The sequence below is a fragment of the Gasterosteus aculeatus genome, chromosome 2, assembly GCF_964276395.1.
Source record: "Gasterosteus aculeatus chromosome 2, fGasAcu3.hap1.1, whole genome shotgun sequence".
NCBI lineage: Eukaryota > Metazoa > Chordata > Actinopteri > Perciformes > Gasterosteidae > Gasterosteus > Gasterosteus aculeatus.
This window is the reverse complement of record NC_135689.1, coordinates 1,250,059-1,270,058: the sequence shown is the minus strand read 5'-3', so window position 1 is coordinate 1,270,058 and position 20,000 is coordinate 1,250,059. Positions and strand designations below refer to the sequence as shown.

The 20,000-nt window shown below is 51.0% G+C and overlaps 4 protein-coding genes across 9 annotated transcripts in view; 2 read left to right on the top strand and 2 right to left on the bottom strand.

Annotated features, from left to right (window-relative positions):
- The window catches only part of LOC120828720 (cyclin-dependent kinase 17), a 28,945-nt gene extending 24,589 nt beyond the window's left edge, over positions 1 to 4,356 (top strand). For 3 of the 5 annotated variants that reach the window (XM_078081635.1, XM_078081627.1, XM_078081622.1), the window contains one exon: positions 1,013 to 4,356. In XM_078081635.1, the coding sequence (XP_077937761.1) occupies positions 1,013 to 1,050 (38 nt within the window). In that variant the 3' untranslated portion in view covers positions 1,051 to 4,356. Of the gene's footprint in view, positions 1 to 315; positions 358 to 1,012 lie in introns of all 5 variants that reach the window. The other 2 variants (XM_078081632.1, XR_013451019.1) reach the window with 2 other exon arrangements.
- A 75-nt stretch (positions 4,357 to 4,431) lies between these two features.
- On the bottom strand, positions 4,432 to 6,764 carry LOC120828721 (parapinopsin). Its single transcript, XM_040192247.2, has 5 exons — positions 6,340 to 6,764; positions 5,714 to 5,804; positions 5,381 to 5,618; positions 5,057 to 5,299; positions 4,432 to 4,968 (listed from the first exon to the last, which is right to left on the bottom strand). The coding sequence occupies exons 1-5, from the start codon at positions 6,644 to 6,646 to the stop codon at positions 4,834 to 4,836; spliced, it is 1,014 nt and encodes a 337-aa protein (XP_040048181.2). The 5' UTR covers positions 6,647 to 6,764; the 3' UTR covers positions 4,432 to 4,833.
- A 438-nt stretch (positions 6,765 to 7,202) lies between these two features.
- Positions 7,203 to 12,692, top strand: ddx20 (DEAD (Asp-Glu-Ala-Asp) box polypeptide 20). The gene is made up of 11 exons (XM_040192237.2): positions 7,203 to 7,483; positions 8,288 to 8,382; positions 8,660 to 8,828; positions 9,650 to 9,764; positions 9,864 to 10,006; positions 10,430 to 10,568; positions 10,656 to 10,714; positions 10,864 to 10,946; positions 11,054 to 11,159; positions 11,356 to 11,457; positions 11,543 to 12,692. The coding sequence occupies exons 1-11, from the start codon at positions 7,288 to 7,290 to the stop codon at positions 12,619 to 12,621; spliced, it is 2,286 nt and encodes a 761-aa protein (XP_040048171.2). The 5' UTR covers positions 7,203 to 7,287; the 3' UTR covers positions 12,622 to 12,692.
- A 113-nt stretch (positions 12,693 to 12,805) lies between these two features.
- Positions 12,806 to 20,000, bottom strand: part of LOC120828718 (A-type voltage-gated potassium channel KCND3) — a 57,732-nt gene continuing 50,537 nt past the window's right edge. The window contains exons 5-8 of one of the 2 annotated variants that reach the window (XM_040192238.2): positions 19,011 to 19,043; positions 18,818 to 18,910; positions 17,920 to 18,179; positions 12,806 to 15,313 (exon numbers count right to left, since the gene is read on the bottom strand). In XM_040192238.2, coding sequence (XP_040048172.1) covers positions 15,139 to 15,313; positions 17,920 to 18,179; positions 18,818 to 18,910; positions 19,011 to 19,043 — 561 coding nt within the window. In that variant the 3' untranslated portion in view covers positions 12,806 to 15,138. The remainder of the gene's footprint in view (positions 15,314 to 17,919; positions 18,180 to 18,817; positions 18,911 to 19,010; positions 19,044 to 20,000) is intronic. The other variant, XM_040192241.2, reaches the window with a different exon arrangement.

Genomic DNA, 20,000 nt, shown 5'->3' with positions numbered 1-20,000 from the left:
TTTTATTTTGAAAATCGACCGTCTTTTCTCCTAATTAACTAACACATGATGTGTTCATGGCCCATAGGAAAGATTACCATTGGATGCTTCTGGTGGTGACAAACAGTGTAGTGTCGGCGGCTTGTTTGATGAAAGCTTCACCCCCCCCCCCCCCCCCCCTCCATCGTCCCCCCCCCCCCCCCTCACATTCCGCGCTCTGCATCATCTCGGCTTAACCTCCTCCTGCCGGTCTCACCGTGACCCCTTCAGGGACGAGATGTGTAACCAAGACGGCAGAATAACGTGCTCGGGTGCTTTGATTCTTCTCCTTTGCAGTCCTGTTCAGGTTCCTGCAGCGACAGATGTAGCCTGCAGTGTGTAAGTGAGGGGTGTGTGTGTGTGTGTGCGTGTGCGTGTGCGTGTGTGTGTGCGTGTGTGTGTGTGTGTGTGTGTGTGTGTGTGTGCGTGTGTGTGTGTGTGATTCTAGCATCAGGTGATTGAACTGTGTATCCAGAGGTGTCCTCACACTTCAGCCGTGATCCCTCGTTGATCGGACCTCTAGAAACCCTCTTGGTTCTGATCCGATGTGACGCATTTCACGCGTAGAGTGAAAGCCGATAATCACCATCACATGACCGCTGTGACGTCAGCGATGGAGAGCCAATCAGGCGTGAGGATTCATCTGAACGCTTTTTACAAATAATAAAGAATTTTTAAGAATCAAACTAAATGAAAACCAACTAATTGCAGAGTCAAGAGTTCTGTTGATATTTGTATTAATATTTTTGTGTGCAAAATATAAATATAGTGGTACTACAATTGTTATGATGATTATCAACCTTTTCTACCTGAACTGAGGATGAATTTCATTCTGCTTCATTCATCAGTGGAGATGAAGTAAAGAACGTTCGATGGATTCTGTTTTCAAGGGTGATCATCTGCATGGCGTGAAATATGGGGGAGTGGCTTCATGAAAAAACCTTTATTCACACCCGTCTCTGTCTGTCTCTGTCTCTGTCTGTCTCTGTCTCAGCCCAGGGGAAGAGCAGGAGGCAGAGTGTGTTGTTTTAGTGCTGGCGGCGGTGCTGAGGTGAGGGAGGACATGGACTCGTCGAGACAAACATTCACTGACGCACACACACACACACACACACACACACACACAGCACCGTGGAAACAAAACACCCCACAGAAGTTAGGATGAAGCATCCATACTTGACAGCGACCCAACAGACAGAAAAGGAGGACTAAGTGCGGAGAAGAAGGTGGAACAGCTGAGGATTCTCCTCGCTGCTACGACGCGTCTGTCCACCAGGAGGCGGCGCTGAGGACTTAGTGAACAGAACTTGCTGCATCAGTGAGCCGTGAGGAAGAAGAAGAAGAAGAAGCCCTGTTCTTTTGAGCCTCCCTCGGACTGTTGTTGTATATAAAGAGACTGAGCTGTAGAAGCCTGCTTTTTCCGAATATTGCACCTGAACCCTGAACCTCTCGGCCCTTTGTGGATCTTTAAAACAACACAGGCACACAAACTCTCTTCAACACACACGTATAATTCACTTGAAAGTTACGAGTGTCCAGATCGACAGAGTATAGGAGGAAAAACTAGCACCTTATTGTTGTCCAGTAGAGGTCAGAGGTCGTTACCTCATCAATCACTCGAGCAGACAGGAAGTAGAGAACCTGCTAGATGAGTGAAGAAGAATCAAAACAACAAACCAAAAAACAACACCCATCTACCCATAACCCCGGACGGGAGGTTCTACAGAAAACCCTTCTGTATGTGTGATGACCCAGAACCCACGCCGGAGGTTCTATCCAGATCCTGTCCCTCTTTCTAAGGTTTCTAACAAGAACCCACGTGGGGGGGTTCTACTCGTACCCTTTATATTCCCACGGTCTCCTTGATAGTCGACCATCTACAGAGGATTCTTTAACGTTTATAGGGTTCTACAAAGAACCTTTAATATTCCAAGGTTTCCATCCACAACCCATCCAGGTTTTCTTTATTTCGGGGACCATTTATGTTCCACGGTTTTAACTACAACCCCAAAACAATCCTGGTTCTCAATCCATTTTTTGGGAGTTCCCTAACACCCCTTTAAACAGTCCTCGAAGAACTCTTTCTTCCCGACGGTGTCTTTAACGGAACCCTCACATTAAGAGGCAGCTGTGTTCATCGATAATGTGACTCAGAGAGGGTCATAGTTTCACCATATATTCACCATTTCATTTCAGCAGTGCAGAATCCTTGTGAGTGTTTTCGTTGCCGGGGTCACGCACAGGTCACGTCTGCTCGGAGGCACCGTGCGAGCCTCTCTCGCGTTTGGAACCCTGTTATCTTCACCGATAACATAAGACGCCATCGGTTCCATTACAACGATTGCACACAAGTGGTCGACCATTCGTCTCGTGAAGGGATGAACCCTCAGTTGACCTTGGACTCGGTTCCTCTTTGGCCTTTAGGTGTCAATGTTGACCCCCCCGACTCCACTTGCCTTTATTTTTAACTTTTCCGTATATACGTGCGTTCACTTTCCTTGAAGCAATGATAATTCCAGGATGCTGTTCTCGGTCTTTACTGTGTTCCCATGGGGGCGACCGGGCGTGTTGCACTTTCCTTGAGCTCAGGACTTAATGCTGGTGTTGTTTTGTGGTTTGCCGTGAGGTTCCTGCTGGTCTTCGTCCCGTCTCCCCAGCAGAGCGGAGGGCCTCCAACCCTTTTTGCAAAGCTGATTTAAAAAGAAAAAAATGTGTTCATTCTCAGCATCAACCTGTCATACTTTGTTTTTCACGTCGTTCACTTCGTTCATGCGGCCCCGATATCGCTGTTCAACCATGACCATTGTCTTTACGTGTGTTCTTCGCTCAGCATGTTTGTGTATTAAAAACATTTGAACAGTGAAATAGTTGCTCCTGGGGAAAAAAAGGAATACCTCCACTTGCTTTAAATTGTGCATGAGACATGAGGTATTATTACCTTTTATTTTTCCAACAAACATCACATCTAGCTGCGATGAGTCGGTACATAGAGATTAAATAACATTAGAATAACGCAGCGGGATGGTCAGTGGCGGCCATTAAAGTGGATGAGGGGAACGTTTTCAGCAACAAGCAAAGCGCACTGTGCATAATAAAACTCAATGCTATTACCAGAGGAGCGACAGCTGTCCGTCTCCGTCTCTGTAACCGGTGTAGCGCTACATGGTGGGGAATCAGCTACGCAGCGCCATAGCGCTAACTTCATCTCGGCTTAATGCTACACTGGTGAAAGACATTTTATCAAACTGCAGCGCTTGGTCTGGTGGTCCCCCCCCCCCCCCACGTCGGGGATAGTTAGCTAGCTGGCTAATCCTACCAGGCTACGGTCGAGCAGAGAACCAGCTACCTAGCTAACCACCGCACAGCTGGCTACCCGGCCAGCGCTCTAATTCCTCAGTCAGCTTTAACTGCCACACTGGTTACAGAAAATAAGGGGAACAAAGGGCCCAGCGATCCCCGGGAAGACTAGCTAACTAGCTAACTAGCCAGCCATTCCGTCTCTGGCCCCGTGGGTAACTGTTAGCAGGGTACGCTAACACATAACAGCCCTGCTGGGGTGTGTTGTCACCATAAGAACTGTAAACAATGGCCATACTCCCATGTACGAGCATAATGACCCCTAAACCCTCCGACGTCCGCCTGGCTGCTGTGAACCGTGTAAGCGTGTAAGTTAATGACGTCACCGCGTTGGGCCGTCCGGCCTCGGGACCAGACGGTGTGTCGAACCAATCGGACTCAATGTGGAGGTGTGCGCTGAATCAGTAACTCAATAACTTGAGTGTGTAACAGGACTCGAGGGCCTCAGACACTCTTGTTTCCTGCTGCCAGAGACGATCAGCCCTCCCCCGGCTGTCGCAGCACACGCCTGCTTCACACGCCCGTCAGTTGGGGTTGCGACGCGTGCTGTATGTTTCCCCGTTCCTCAGGCCGAGGCCGTATGTAGCATGTACATAGACGATCCCTCACTCTGTACATAGCTAAAGTGTACAGGTTTGATACAGCTATTCACACTCTGGCTTTTTATTTCTCCTTAATGAAAGTCATATATTCAAGCAATATTTCTGTAACTTAAAAAAAAGGCACGGTGATGTGATGAGTTTGATTCGGTTTCCTCGGAGAGGGAGAAATGACTGTGAACGATCAAACTGTGGGACTAAAGCGCTGACCTCTGTTACATCGCGCTGGATCCAGAAGGCCGGGGTGAAGCACACTGATCATCTCTGGACGCCGTCAGGGGGACGCGGGTCTGTTGGTGTTGGAGGGGTGCACCGCCTTTGAGCGCAGACCTTTTAAGAAGCAAGTGGTTATGTGAACAACCAATAAAACCAATAAAAATCATGGATCTCCTCTTTATTTCTTGTGACGGATCCATTAACAATATGCACACATCTAGTGGATTACATCAGCATCATTTACACAACCACCGCTTAACTTCACAGATTTAGTTTGAGCTGACGGGGGAATAAAGATGCAAAACTATATGATGAGATGTTTACCACATTTTGTTGTGTAACCCTGTGTTGCTAAATAATAATAATGAGAGTCTTTGGCACATAGAGGCTTTGAATTATACCCATAAGCAGAATAACAATGCACATGCATTTGTGTAAATGTGGATTTAAATAATATAATAATATTGTCTTGACAGACGCATGACAAAGAGTTCGTCTTTATTGTCCGAATATATGAACCGTTGACACGTAATCTGGAGTCCGGTGTGATGGCGGATTCCGTCTTTTCCCCCCGCATCCTTTAATGTGTTTCTTTCTATGAAGCTTTCCCGTTGGATGGGAGTAAACGGGTCGGGGGGAGTTTTCATTCTTGCAAAGACCCTTTAGGTGAGACTCTCTGGCTCTTCATCACGGAGCCGACCGTCTCCTCCTCGGACGTCTGCTCCTCCGCCCACGGGTTCCACCCGCACAGGATGGAGGGGACGGCGTATCCCCGGAACTGGAAACACACACACACACACGCGGCACACGGTTAACCGCGGGAAGGGAGGGGCATCAAGTGCAGCGGTTCGCTGACGGAGGAATACCTGTCTGTTCATGAAGATGTAAATGATGGGGTTGTAGACGGTGCTGCTTTTAGCCAAGTAGACCGGTATGGTGGCGATGACGGGGTCGATGTGTAACGTGGAGTCCGTGATGACGGCGAGCGCCATGGCGGCGTACGGCAGCCAGGTCACCAGGAAGGCCAACACCATCACCACGATCATGCGTGCCACCTGCACCTCCACCCGATTGGTGCTGCCCGTCTCGGACACCTGCAGCTTGGTCACCTTCGCCCGCCCAACAAACACAGGAGGAGGGACGTCATCCACGGCCGCTGCGGCCCGCGGCGCCCGTCACCTGCCACTCACCTGGCGCAGCGTCCACAGGAGTCGCGAGTACGACACCATGATGACGGAGAAGGGCACGGCGAAGCAGAGGAGGATGTATATGGTGACGTAGGACACGTTGCCCGGGTCCCGGCTGTACCAGTTCGGGGCGCAGGAGATCTTGACGCCCTCCAGCTCGTAGCTCCCCCAGCCGAAGAGAGGCGGCGTGTTCCACACGAAGGACCAGACCCAGGACAGCACCACCCCGGCCACGGCGTGTCTGAGGACAACAGAGACGGAGCGTCACACAGCGTGGGGGGGGGCATCGAACATTGGTAGCCCCGGCGGACGGGGTGCCGAAGATGGCTGCTGTACCTGGTCTGGAAGAGGACGGCCCCCATGGGATAGCACACCACGACGTAGCGCTCAACAGAAATCACTCCGATGGTGCACAGACTGGCTATGCCTGCAGTCAAGAAGGTGGAGAGATCACCGTCCTGCCACTTAAAGTCGCACCTGGATGTAACAGCTGAAGCCGAATGATAATAATGGTTCCTGGACTCCTGTTTGAAGCCTCTTTTGGGACCCGTGAGCAGGACGCGATCGTATCAAATCCCCTGATTCATGGTCACTTTAAATGAACATCACCAGAACACTTGGAACTAGAGACTGAGACCATAAACTCATGTTTGCAATGTTTACTGAGGGAATAAAAAGTAGGGGCCGGATTCTAGAGGAAACTCTAACAAAGGACTCCTGGGTGGGACCTATAAAAACCCTTGAAATGTGAAATGGTTCTTTGGAAGCAGGAAGGTTCTGCGTAGAACAAATGGATCAACCAAAGAAACAAGGGAACTGTGCGTCTGTGTCTGGAGTTCCATCCCAATACTTCTAAAGTCACGTTTCTTACAGAATATTCCGAGATCCACCGAGAGGACGTTGAGTATTTCAACACGACGGCATCGCCCCTTTCACAATACACCGAAAAGTAATGTTCTCACCGAAAAAGGCCACGGCGAAGGCCTCCAGCACGCAGCCGGCGCGCCCCAGGCTGAAGTAGCCCATGGCGCTGGTGACCGTGGTGGGCAGCCCCCCGCACGCCGCGCAGCCGAGGTCACACACGGCCAGGTTGACCAGCGCGTAGCTGAGCGGCTGCCTCAGCTGCCGGTGCCTCGCCGTCACCACGATCACCAGCGCGTTGAGGAGGATGCCGGCCACGGAGAACGCGCCCATGACGGCGGCCAGCGCGGCGTAGCCGCTCGGAGACAGGAGCTGTGCGTCGGCCGAGGCGTTCCCGTCACGCTCCATCCCCGCCCGGCGTGGATCGGGAGCTTCTGCTCGCTACAGTTAAACGTCCAAGTCCGAGTCCGAGTCCGAGTGGGGCTCCAGCAACACGAGCAGCACCTCCGTGTCGCTGCTCTGTGGAGGAAGGAGGGAGATGACCCTTAATAAGCCCAACTACAGCAGGGGAGGCAATTATTGAGAAACCAAATCCATGGATCGGATTGTGAGGACAATAATTCAGTCTAATATCCTGTAAGACGGCACTTTCTGTGATTGCTGTTTTAACAGCTGCTGTGACCCGACGTGTGCTTTGAGGATCCTCTGGCGGAGCGTTACAGTGTTACTGTCATTTCTCTACTGAGTTACTCGCCAATGTTGGGTTAGCCGACACATGCACTATGAGTACTCATAAAGAGCCTGATTGGATCTACCAATCAATCAAATCTTTTTAAAGAGGTCAGAGGCAGCTTAAGAAAGGAGAGTTTATTAGAAATAAAGGCTCTGTACTGGTTCTACCAGAACCATTGGCCTGCTGGTGCATGAAGAGCTCTTTTATGGGTTGTGGTGCAGCGCCCCTCCCGGCCGCCAGAGGCCGCCACGCAGCGCGCGGCCGCCGCCGCCGCGCGCTTTAAAGCCGCAGAGCGAGCGCGGCCCCGCCGGTAAACATGGCGGCCCGCGCGAGGAGAGCGGCGCACGACGTGGACGCGCGGAAGCGCACCGACGACGTGCTCCTGCCGGAGGGACTCGACTTCGGCTCCCTGCTGCTATCGCCCGCGGTGCTGGACGGGTTGTCCTCCGCCGGCTTCCGGAAGCCGTCCCCGATCCAGCTCAAGGCGATCCCGCTGGGCCGCTGCGGACTAGGTGGGTCCCGATGGCGGCGCAGCGCGTTGACACAAATGATACAAACTCACTTTGCAGATGCCGCTCGGATGTTTATTTCAGTGGTTATTGTGCAGACAAATTAAATGGTTGCTCATTTTATAACGAAATGACATCTTGTTTCTTCTACAAAGACTCTGAGCACAACTACATCATCATGATCCCTCGCGTGTTTCTCTGGGTTCAAGGACGAGACTGGAGACTCAAATCAAAGCAATATGACAAGGCTTATTTGCAGTCCTGCAGTTTAACGTGCACGGACCTATTTCAGGCAGTTTAACAACAACATGCAAGAAGGCGCTGAATACAAAGTGCGCTCGTATTATTTAGTCTCTAAGAGCATTTTGATTGGCTATTAAGGAGGAAGAGGCGGCTCCTGCTTAGAACCCTCAGAGCCCCATTGGAGCACAGGGACGTCCATCCCTCCGGCTCTCAGGTCATCACGCCCCCGTTGTTCATGCGTTCTTCATATCAGGATGTTTGCAAGATTATAATAATAATAATAATGTAAAAGAAAACGATTTGCATATAAGCGGTGGGCGCAGACATGTTGTTCTTAAAATGGGCAACAGGTGTTTGACCAGATAGTGCTGCAACATGTCCGTGTGCTGGTGTTGTGACTTACGTGTTGTTCATGCAATCCGGCCGTCAAGCGGCCTTCGCCCATTATTAATATGCATTCATAGTTCAGGTGTAATTTCATTCTAGCGTGACGTGCATGTTTATATTTTAATACAGTTCCACGTGTTCTACAGTTTAACCTCCATCGAGCTTCTGTCCTTTCAGACTTGATCGTTCAGGCCAAGTCCGGCACGGGGAAGACGTGCGTGTTCTGCACCGTGGCCCTGGACTCGCTGGTCCTGGAGAACCCTTCGACTCAGGTGAGTGGACTCACACGCCAGGTGGTCTAGGGAGTAATCCCCCTCTCCCCCCTCCTCCCCCCACACACCTGACTGAGGGGCTTAAGCTGCTCACAGTGGAAAAAAAACGTAATGCAATTATTGGTAAAAGCAGAGGAACATCTGCTCATTGAAGAAGTGACTAATCCCATTAGCCGCGTGGTCTTACCACCACCCCACCGCCCCCCCCCCCGTCCTTAATCTGCCATCAGACCTGAGTGGATGTGAACCGGTGACGGACTCCTCCTTCCTCCTGCAGGTCCTCGTCCTGGCGCCCACGCGGGAGATCGCGGTGCAGATCCACGGGGTGGTGATGGCCATCGGCTGCACCATGGAGGGTCTCGAGTGCCACGTTTTCATCGGGGGCCGACCTGTGAGTCAGGACAAAGCCCACCTCAAGAGGTGCCACGTGGCAGTGGGCTCGCCTGGTGAGATGCACTGTGGGAGGGAGGGATGGATGGATGGAGGGTTAGAGAGATGGATGGATGGATGGAGGGGTAGAGAGATGGATGGATGGATGGATGGAGGGGTAGAGAGATGGATGGAAGGATGGAGGGATAGAGGGAGGTACCTAGGGAGGGATGGATGGATGGATGGAGGAATAGAGGGAGGGAGGTAGGGAGGGAGGGATGGATGGATGGATGGAGGTGGAGGGAGGGATGGATGGAGGGAGTGATGGATGAAGGGGTAGAGGGAGGGATGGATGGAGGGGTAGAGGGATGGATGGAGGTAGGGATGGATGGATGGAGGGGTGGAGGGATGATGGATGGAGGGAGGGAGTGATGGATGAAGGGGTAGAGGGAGGGAGGGATGGATGGAGGTATGGATGGATGGATGGAGGTAGGGATGGAGGGGTAGAGGGAGGGATGGATGGAGGGGTAGAGGGATGGATGGAGGTAGGGATGGATGGATGGAGGGGTGGAGGGATGATGGATGGAGGGAGGGAGTGATGGATGAAGGGGTAGAGGGAGGGAGGGATGGATGGAGGTATGGATGGATGGATGGAGGTAGGGATGGAGGGGTAGAGGGAGGGATGGATGGAGGGGTAGAGGGATGGATGGAGGTAGGGATGGATGGATGGAGGGGTAGAGGGAGGGAGGGATGGAGGGAGGGATGGAGGGAGGGAGGGAGGGAGGGATGATGGATGGATCTGTAATGCAGACATCTAAGATTAGAGTTGAGTAATTGTAGGTAAAAGCATAAAGTCGTTCCTGCCTCTTTACCCCCCCCCCCCCCCCCCCCCCCACAGGCCGCATCAAGCAGCTGGTCGAGTTGGGCTTGTTGTCCACGTCCAGCATCCGGCTGTTCGTCCTGGACGAGGCCGACAAGCTGCTGGAGGAGGGAAGCTTCCAGGAGCAGATCAAGTGAGGCCGCTTCAGTTCCCACGGTGCTACAAATCAAAGGCCGTTGGCTAGATGTTCTTCTTACTAACCCCCCCGACCCCCCCCGACCCCCCCGACCAGCTGGATCTTCTCCTCTCTGCCTCTGAACAAACAGATGCTCGCGCTCTCCGCCACCTACCCAGAATCCCTCGCTCAGCACCTCGCCCGCTACATGAGGGAGCCCACTTTTGTCCGACTCAATCCCGGCGACCTGGGCCTCAAAGGTGAACCCTGACCCCCCCCCCCCACGCCCCCCCCAGGTGACGATGTCATCCAAGAACACACTCGGAATGCAGCAGCTGGCAGAGAAATATAGTATTGCACACATATTATTTACTTGTCAGCATATTCGATGGCATCAGCATTCTGCGAATTCGTTTTAAAAGGAGTCATTGTTGATGATGACCACGCTGCCCTTTAATCGCTGCCTTAAATGCAGTGATTTCAGCATCTTAAACATCCTCTGCTTTACTTTCCTATGTGGCAGCAGGCAGAACGTCTTCGTGGGTAAATCAAATGTTTGACGACGTTTCGGACGTTTGTTGAAGTTTTTCAGAAATTCTTGAGACCAAAAGTCAGAGTTTTGTTTGATAAAAGCTTAAAGTGACTATTTATGGAACAGCGTTTTATGAACCCCCCCCCCCCAGGTCTGAAGCAGTACTACAAGCTGGTGCCGTCCCATCCTTTCCCTCACAAGATCTTCCAGGAGAAGGTGCAGCACCTGTTGGAGCTCTTCAGTAAAATCCCCTTCAACCAGGCTCTGGTGTTCTCCAACCTCCACACCAGGTACGTGAACAGCCCGAGGTTCCCCCGATCGACTCCATTGGTCCAGTGTTTGAACGCTCCCCCCCCCCCCCCCCCCCCCCCCCACAGGGCTCAGCACCTGGCGGACATCCTGTCCTCCAAAGGACTCCCCGCTGCTTGTATCTCAGGTGAGGTGTGGATGTGACGCCGGGTATCAATGGTGCCGTTAGTACAACTGTTGAGCTCTTAAAGGGCCGGCGGCTCAACGTGTGTCCACCTGAAAGACCCCCAGGGGGTCTCCACGTATTATCGATCCAAACGGCCCCTTCTCGTGCAGGCGGTCTGAGTCAGGACCAGAGGCTGGAGGCCATGTCCAAACTGAAGCAGTACCAGTGCAGGGTGCTGATCTCCACTGACCTGGTGAGACGTGTGTGCGCGTGCGTGTGCGTGTGCGTGTGCGCGTGCGCGTGTGCGTGTGCGTGTGTGTGTGTGTGTGTGTAATCAATCCTGCTCGTTCTTCTCCTCAGACCTCCAGAGGCATCGATGCAGAGAAGGTGAACCTGGTGGTGAACCTGGACGTGCCTCAGGACTGGGAGACCTACATGCACCGGATTGGACGGGCTGGACGCTTCGGTACCGATTTTTAATTTTTTTCAGTCGTGACCGCCGAGTGTTGTTTGATGCTCATCGTTCGGACGGAGCGGCGAACGCACAAACGTTGCGTCCGTCGATTCTGTTGCTCCCTAGAACACGTCTGCGTTGATCCGCTGGAGCTCCTCCTCCTCCTCCTCGTCACCTCTGTCTCTGCGCTGCTGCGTTTGCTCTGCAGGCACTCAGGGGCTCGCCGTGACCTACTGTTGCCATGGCGAGGAGGAGAACAAGATGATGGCCATCGCCCAGAAGTGCGGCCTGACTTTGTCGCCGTTGCCACGTGAGTCCGTCCATCCAACCGCTTTGCCTCTTGAGAAGCCCGCCTCGTTTTTTCAACGCCATCCCGTCTTCTGTCCCCTTTTCAGCCACCATAGAGCCGGGTCTGATGGACGAGCCGTGTGACTGGGACGTCTGCACCGACGCGTCCGCTGCGGGCGCCGCCGCCGCACCGCCGCCGCCGTCCTCCCGGCCGCAGAAGAAGAGGAAGCCGCAGCGCGATCAGGCGGCGGAGCACGGCGTCCTCAGGAGGCCCGACAGGAGCCTTCCGGAAGGCGAAGGGCGGCCCGGGAAAGTGTCCCCTGCCGAGGACGCTCTCCGGCGGTGTCCCCCGCCGTCTCCTCCCACTCCGGCCGCGGCGACCCGCAGAGAGCAGCAGGACGCGCTGCCGAAGATCCCTCCCCTCAGCTCCTTCAAGGGTCACAGGTCGAGGGTCGTGACCTTGGAGGAGGCCGAGCAGGACTTCTACGGCTTCATCACGGCGGGGGAGGGGAGGTCGGTGGAGGTCATCAGGGAGTTTGGCGGCGGAGACGACGGGGACGCGCACAGAGAGTCCTTCACGCTCGGCGACGGCGAAAGCGTAAAACTCAAAGGGGGCCGGTGGACACCTGACCTTTGGCCCCCGCGGGCGGCTTCTGGTTCCTGCGGCCCGCCGCGGGACGACGACGACGACGCCGGGACCGGCCGGACCGGAGGAGGCCAACGCGAGGCGCTCAAGACCCAAGGTCCTCCAACGCCCGCCGCGTCCAAACCGAAGGCGGGCGCCGCCCCATCCAGAGTGGCTTCCACGGCCGACGCTGCCCACCGGACGGCCGGCGCCTCCTCTCCGCCCCGCAGGCGCCACTCCGGACGGAGCGGGCCCCCGACCGCAGGACAGGGAACCAGGAAGGGGGAGGAGATGCCCGGAGGGGGGAGGAGCAAGAAGACTTTGGAGCCGAAGAGGGAAAGGGACGAGGACGAGGAGGATGATGAGGAAGAGGAGGAGGAGGAGGAGGACTGGAGCCCTGAAGCCTACTGGAGAGCCAGCTTCAGAGCCTGGAACGATTACTACGCCTCCGTGTCCCCGTTCCAGGAGCGAGGCCCCCAGAGCTACTACGCCGCCGCCCACGACTGGATGGCGGCGTACCGCATGAACGCCGTCTACATGGAGGAGCTCCTGAGGCGCTGACGTCCTGCTCCTCGGCCCACCAGGAGCTCATACTGCATGTGTGTTCTAATAAACGAGCTGTGTGGAGTTTATGGTCTTTCAAGTTCATGCATCAGAGCGCGTCCGTCCCCGACGTGGACACACACACACACACACACACACACACACTCTGACGCAGTGAAGAAGGAGAGCGGATTCTGTGCTTGTGGCAGATATAGTTTTTTTTTTATCAGGCGTTTTCACAGTCGGAGACACGAGACAAAGGTCATAAATAATATCCAACAGCTGACAAACGCACGGCAGTCCGAACAACAACGGGCGGCGCAGGAGGCCAAAGCAAAGGGTGAGCAGGGAGAAACTGACCGAGCCCATGAGCAGGAAGGGAGAGCACATGACAAGAGACAAACACAATCACAGACCTCTGGTTTCTGTTTGCGAAACGATAGAAAAGAAGAAAAAGCTTCGAGTCCAAACGCGTCGGCTGAAAGTGACACGTAGCAACCTGCTGGGAGGAGGAAGCGTAAATAACACGTTTAAATCACCAAAGACACGAGGAAAAAACACGGCTGTGTCCCACCTTTGTGTGGACCGCGTCCTAAATGTCCCACTGGACACTGAGAACAAGACGTCAACGTCTCCACAAAGGTCCCACTCAGAACTTCTGTGCTTCTTCTTGACTTTTTTTTTTTTTTTTTCCCTGCAGGTTAATTTAGTACGTGGTGGTTCTGAGGTGTAACACACTTCCTGTTCCAGGGGGTTTGATGGGGGGGGTCTAAAGCCCAACAAACCTCTGATGTGGAACCAGATCTGCTGTATTTCACCACGTTTGATAAGATGGTATTTTGTAAGTCTTCGTACAAATGCATGTGAGGTCTAATTAAATAGGTTCCGCCTCTATTTAAAGGTTCCACACGTCACTTCCAGGGAAAAGAGCCTGTGGGCCGACGCAACATTAGTCCGGTTCCCGTATTGCCTTTTGAAATGTGCCACTGGCTGACGGATGAAGGCTTCAGTCCGTGTGCTCTGGATCTCCATCTCATCTCTTTAAAGATCTCCGTCTCATCTCTTTAAAGATCTCCGTCTCATCTCTTTAAAGATCTCCGTCTCATTAAAGATCTCCGTCCTATCTCTTTAAAGATCTCCGTCTCATCTCTTTAAAGATCTCCGTCTCATTAAAGATCTCCATCTCATCTCTTTAAAGATCTCCGTCTCATTAATGAAGAAGAAGCAGAGGAGCTGCTCAACGTGGAAACGACCCAACATAATAATCTAAAGGCCAACAGGGAGGCAACAGCTGAAAAGGTCCCGTCCGTAATCCCAAAGGTCAACTCTGATGGGACGGCTCACCTTGTCCCCCCCCCATCTTTAAATTCTTCAGTAGATCAAACAAAAATCCTTTTGAAACACAGAGGACAAAAAGTACAAACACCAAGTTTCCTAATCACATAGAAGTACACGTACTCAACAACTGTAAGAAAATGCCCGCTGGGGGGTGTTTTTGGGGGGTCAACAGCTAAAAAGACTTCTGAAAGCACTCTGTTGTTCACACGGGAGCGAGGGACACACCAGGATCACAACAAGAGAGAGACAGACCGAGGGACGGGGGACGACACGAAGACAGCTTCACTGGTTCTGCCAGACGATGTTCAAATATTACAAAATATTCTATTAACAATATTCACAGAAAAAGAGAAAGAAAGAACCGGGCCTCGCGTGTCGTTCCTGTCAGAGACTCTCAGCGGACGCCGTGTGCTTTTGATCGTGAGGGTTTGAATTCAGAGCGTCGTCTTCATTTGGTTTCTCTGCGTTATTCGAGGTCAGTCGGGGGGGGAAGAAAAGCTACGAACACAAATCTTTTACTCAGGCATCTCGTGTAAAAAAGGCCCCTCAGCTGAGAACGTCTGACGGGACACGTGCACGAGGAACCGCACACGCACACGCACACACGCACACAGACACACACGTACTAGAGGCGCGTTTCTCTACCAACAGGTGGAGCAAAAGAAGCGACACGAACCGAAGCGTCTTTGTTCTTTCTTCCTGCTTTAGGAATAAATGAAACAAATGAAAATGACTTGTGACTTCACATGTTCTCCCTCTGTAACACACACACACGCGCACACACACACACTGTCACAGACCACCTTTCATGTTTCATCTTTTTCACCCTTTGGAATAAGAAGAAGAGCTGCTGAGGGTTCAAATCAGCATAATTGCTTTTCCCGTCTTTACGCTTAACACAAATAAAGGAACCATGAAGGAAACTGAAGCAGAACTCATGAAAAGGTGCTTTGTGGAAAGTGACGCACACGCCTCCATCACGCTCTCACACACACACACACGCACACACACGGGATCAAAAGCCGCCCTGGGAGTCCATGTCGTTACAGTACATGACCAGCAGAGGGCGGCCTCCACCACAGCTGGACCAGGACCCTGAACGCCTCCTCTGTCTCCGCCGTCCTCGTCCCTCAGTCTGTCTCCGTGAGTGTGTGTGTGTTGTTGTTGTTTTTTCTAGATCTTCCATACTGTCTTTCCTCACAGCGCAGACACCTTCACAACGTTCTGGTGGGCGGGGCCCGCGCGCAGGTGAGCGTCGCCGTCGGAGGTCGTCACCGGCGGCGTGGGGATGCTGATGATGGCCGTGGTGATCTGGCTGCTCTGGCAGTTCAGGGACGCCGGCTCGTCCACGCGCATGTTCAGGCTGGAGCGGCTGTGGGATGAGGGGGGGGGGGGGACAGGAAGTCAAAGGCTTGGACCGAGGCCTCTGACAGCTCAGCGGCACAAATAACCCCAATATGTCGTCCATCCGTCTTGTCCGGATGCGGCCTGCAGACTAAAGAGGTTTTGGCAGCTCGCAGAAACGAGCAGCTGAATCCTCTCCAGAGGAAATAAGTTATTGGAAATAAGACTAAAAGATGCCACGGATGTCCCGTGGCGGCGGGTTGATCAGCTGACTTCCTCCACCAGATGCTCCTCTGTGTCTCGGCGCTCGATGGGTTTAATGGTTAGATTGTCCCTGGAGTCTAAGTTTGAGTTGTTTGTTTGTTGTTCAGCGTTAATGGCTGTTACGTGTCAACGCGTTGCACCTTCAACAGAAAATGTTGCATAAAAAGAAAAAATGAAAGTGTTATAGTTTGACTACACAAAAAAGTCTTTCGGTAAAAGATATTTTTGTTAGAGGACACATTAATCACACGCGCTGTTTCTTTTGATGGATTGTTTTATTTTTGTTTTGTTCACCACTTTCCAATGTGTGCGTGGGATCACAAACTGCATTTTGTTGTGTGACACTAAATGAACGTGTTGTTGTGTTAACGCAGCTCTTATCTGCTGTTAATATACAATTAAAAAAGTGCAACACTAAAGAAACTCCTGCAGCAGCCGATAACTGAATATTAAATAAGGTTTTGTCACGTTTGAGTTTGATTATTTGCCTCATAATGTCCAACCAATGTCTAAAATGATGATGGCACACGCTAGCTGTTAGCCATGTTAGCTACACACGTTCTAATTCACCCACATTCCACTGTTACTCAAGTTGCTGTCATGACGTCTTAGTGAAACGTTCACAAATATTATTAGCATACAATTGGACAATTTTCATTTGGACAAATCTGCTCTGGCCCGTTAGCTCAGTATGTGTTGTTTCGCTCGCGCCGCAGACGTTGAGACATTTTACGTTTTTTTTGCTAGCAGAAAATACTTCAATGAAAAGCTTCTACTTTAACGTCAGCTTTACAAAATGTGCGCATGCGTAGTCGTTCCTCACTGATCAGCGGTTGGGAGATTGCTAGTTAGCAGCTATCCGCGCTGTTAGCTTAATTACTAAGTAGCTAGCAGCTGTTAGACGTTACCAGCTACTAGCTAACCACTCAGTGGCTATAACGTTTAGCTACTAGCTGGTAGGGCTGTCAACGAATATTCAGAATTTGAATATATATTTGGATAGTTGTTAAAAACAACTATTCAAATGTGAAAATTAATATTCAAATATTTAAAAAAAATCTTTTATTATTTTAATATTTAGTCGCGCCGCAAATTAAATATGTTTAACCTTAAATAAATAAATAATCTATGCAAGTAGTTATGTCTCGTTGTATTAATTTGTCCTGTTATTGACCTGTTTAAATTAAATTAAATGTATTTGAATATATGTGTTTTTTTTTAAATAAACGGGTCCAGCAGAAGGGGGCTAACACAGCATTCATGCGTTCTGACATCTTTTACCAGTTTACATGCAGAATATTCTAATAGACGCATGGACCTCCTCCACAAATACAGCAAGTTTAAATGAATAAACATGGAGCTGTTCCCAATAGTGTAGAATCCATTAGTTATTATTAGTCCATCATCGTCCCCCTGCTCTCGGCCGTCTACGATAAATACAGATGTAATTAGACTTTTCCAAAATTTCCTCCATGTTCTTTCCTCAAAACAAACGCTGTGGTCGGATCCGTACATGTTGACAATTATCCTTCCACAAGCCGAGGTCGAAAAAGCACAAAGGGAGGCACGACTACGCGTTGTGTAACAACGACGACACAAAGTCCTACTTTTGTATCGGCTTAGGACTTTAAGGCTTAATTCAAAACCTCAACAGAAGCTTTGAATCCAAACAATGAGCCCTAAAATATATTTATCTATTTTTACCCTTTTAAAAGTCATTTGATGTTTGTCTTCCAATACCTCCTCCTTTATCTTCTCAACCATTGTCTTCCATCTTTTCATTTATCCTTGCTACACACTTTGGAGCATTTAGCCGGAGTGAATAAGTATCGAATCGAAGAAAAATAAACTAATAATATTGAAAAATAAAAAAAGGATTCAAAATAAAAAAAGAAGTGAATGACATATTGTTCACTGACTTCACTTTTTATATTCAGGTTTTAAATGGTAAGAAGGGAACGAGCTCCTTGATTCAGTTTCCCTCGTTGTGATCAGCTGTTTTCTCGCCGTCTGCGTTTCATTCGTATATATTTAATGCCACATAGACACGTCTTGCATTGCGTATTATTCATGTTTCTCCTGATACATTAAAGCAGTCCTTTGTAATATTACTGTCAGGATTTATAATAATCATTTCTAAAGACTTTTAAAGAGCCGTATAAATGTATTTTATGGTCTTTGGACGCGGCTTGTGATGCATTATAGACTTGACCTTGACATTTAGTGTTGAAGTCACTCGCTGAGACGCCTCACTGCAGAAACACAATTCAACTGTTGGCCACGCGGAGGGAACACGTGCGCACACGCACACACACACACACACACACACACACACAGAAAGGTGAGCGACCCTTTGGTCTGCACGCTCACCTGGTGCTGAGCGGCTGGATGTGGATGGTGCTGAGCTCCTGGAGGCCCCGCGGGTGGGCGTGCACCTGCGTCAGAGGCTGCATGTGCGCCGGGCCGCTGGCGTTCTGTAGAGGGGCGTGCTGCTTCTTGCTGCGGCGGGTGCAGCACGTGCCCGACACGCCGTCCCGGCTGGAGAGGGAGGGGCTTCTGGAGGGGTAGTTCTGCAGCCCCGCCTCCAGGTAGCTCTGCTGGTAGTACTGCTGGTCCACGAACTCGTGGTTCTGGAAGAAGAGGACGAGGCAGAGAGACATTTACAAGCTTTATATTTATGACCATGTGCCTCACAGGACTTCATGTGGCCTGTTTCATATTCCTCAGGCAATAACTCAGAGATTAAGTCGAGCAACATATTTTGTATTGTTGCTCAGTTAATACGACATATTAGGTTTCATAAAGCGACTGTAGTCGGGATTTATTATTAATGTTTGACTCCTCTGCCGAATGTGGAAATATTCAGAAACACATTTAATCTTTGGATAAATTAGCAGGAGGGTCAAAGGTCAAGGTGCAATGTTTCGATGAAGTAGGATGTTCCGAATAAATAAATACCGCATGTACATACTTTCATTTACTTACAGTAGCAAGTAAGTTGTTTTTATTGGTGTTTAATTACAATAAACTATATAATTGAGAGGAGAGGCTGTGAAAGTGTAAATATTAAGTATATATCATTTGTGGAGCTTGTGGACTCGTGTTGAGGGTAAAGATTCCGTTCTTTGCCAATTTTGGCAAATACATTTCTTTTGAGACGGATGCCGCGGTAACGGATTAACCATCGGCACTTCTCGCCGGGACGGAGCTCTTCTAAGGAGGAGCCGTTCTTTCAGGCTGCTGTGGGGTCGGAGGCTGCAGCACTCACGGTGGTCTTCTCCAGACAGTGCAGCAGGTGGTGGTGCTGGCTCTCCAGGAGAGAGGTGGACTTGTTCAACCGCTGATCCTCCTCAGTGGAGCTCTGGAACACACACACACACACACACACACACGCACACACACAGTTATTCTGGTGTTATTTCTAAGGACGGCAGTAATCTGATTCCAGCTCCTCCCCGTACCTGCTCCGAAAGGTTCATCTTGTACGGTAGTTGCTTGGGTTGGAGATGGAGACAAAAGAGACAGATTGTTTCATTGGGGGTCAAAGTTCAGCACAGAACAGTCAGGGGTCATTTCTGCTATGGTGCGTTGATCTGAGCGGGGGGAGACCGTCTCTCCACGTTAAAGACTTTTCCTTCTCTTCCTGTTCTATAAGTCACAGACTGACGATGGTAAAGGAACCGACCAAGAAGAACATTTCATGCCTCATCCTGTGCGAAAGCTGAAGAAATATTCATGAACCTGTTGTGCCGTCATCGTCTCTTTGCTTTATGTTTCCCACATTTTATGGGACAGTATTTGAAATCCAGCAACTAAGCGAGGCTCATGAGAAGAGCTCAGCAGAAGTGCTCACCAGAAGAGCTCAGGAGAAGATCTCAGCAGAAGTGCTCACCAGAAGAGCTCAGGAGAAGAGTTCAGGAGAAGTGCTCAGGAGAAGTGCTCAGGAGAAGAGCTCAGCAGAAGCGCTCAGCAGAAGAGCTCAGGAGAAGAGCTCAGGAGAAGAGCTCAGGAGAAGTGCTCAGGAGAAGAGCTCAGCAGAAGAGCTCAGGAGAAGAGCTCAGGAGAAGAGCTCAGGAGAAGTGCTCAGGAGAAGAGCTCAGGAGAAGTGCTCAGGAGAAGAGCTCAGGAGAAGCGCTCAGCAGAAGAGCTCAGGAGAAGAGCTCAGGAGAAGAGCTCAGGAGAAGTGCTCAGGAGAAGAGCTCAGGAGAAGTGCTCAGGAGAAGAGCTCAGGAGAAGTTCTCAGCAGAAGTGCTCAGGAGAAGTTCTCAGCAGAAGTGCTCAGGAGAAGTGCTCAGGAGAAGAGCTCAGGAGAAGCGCTCAGCAGAAGAGCTCACACACAGACGTGGCGCCCGGAAACTCCTCTTCTTGTCCTCTTCTAAAGCGCCGCTTCACACTTTCACCGCGTTGCATCAGTCTTCCTCGACAGAATCTGCAGTTTACTAAAAGCAACA

Coding starts and splice junctions, on each gene's coding strand:
- LOC120828721 (XM_040192247.2), bottom strand. CDS start 6,646: ATGGAGCGTGACGGGAACGCCTCGGCCGACGCACAGCTCCTGTCTCCG. Junction 5,805..6,339: donor CTTCGCCGTGGCCTTTTTCG/GTGAGAACATTA, acceptor TCTTGACTGCAG/GCATAGCCAGTCTGTGCACC. Junction 5,619..5,713: donor GCCGTCCTCTTCCAGACCAG/GTACAGCAGCCA, acceptor TGTTGTCCTCAG/ACACGCCGTGGCCGGGGTGG.
- ddx20 (XM_040192237.2), top strand. CDS start 7,288: ATGGCGGCCCGCGCGAGGAGAGCGGCGCACGACGTGGACGCGCGGAAG. Junction 8,829..9,649: donor CGTGGCAGTGGGCTCGCCTG/GTGAGATGCACT, acceptor CCCCCCCCACAG/GCCGCATCAAGCAGCTGGTC. Junction 10,715..10,863: donor CCCCGCTGCTTGTATCTCAG/GTGAGGTGTGGA, acceptor CTTCTCGTGCAG/GCGGTCTGAGTCAGGACCAG.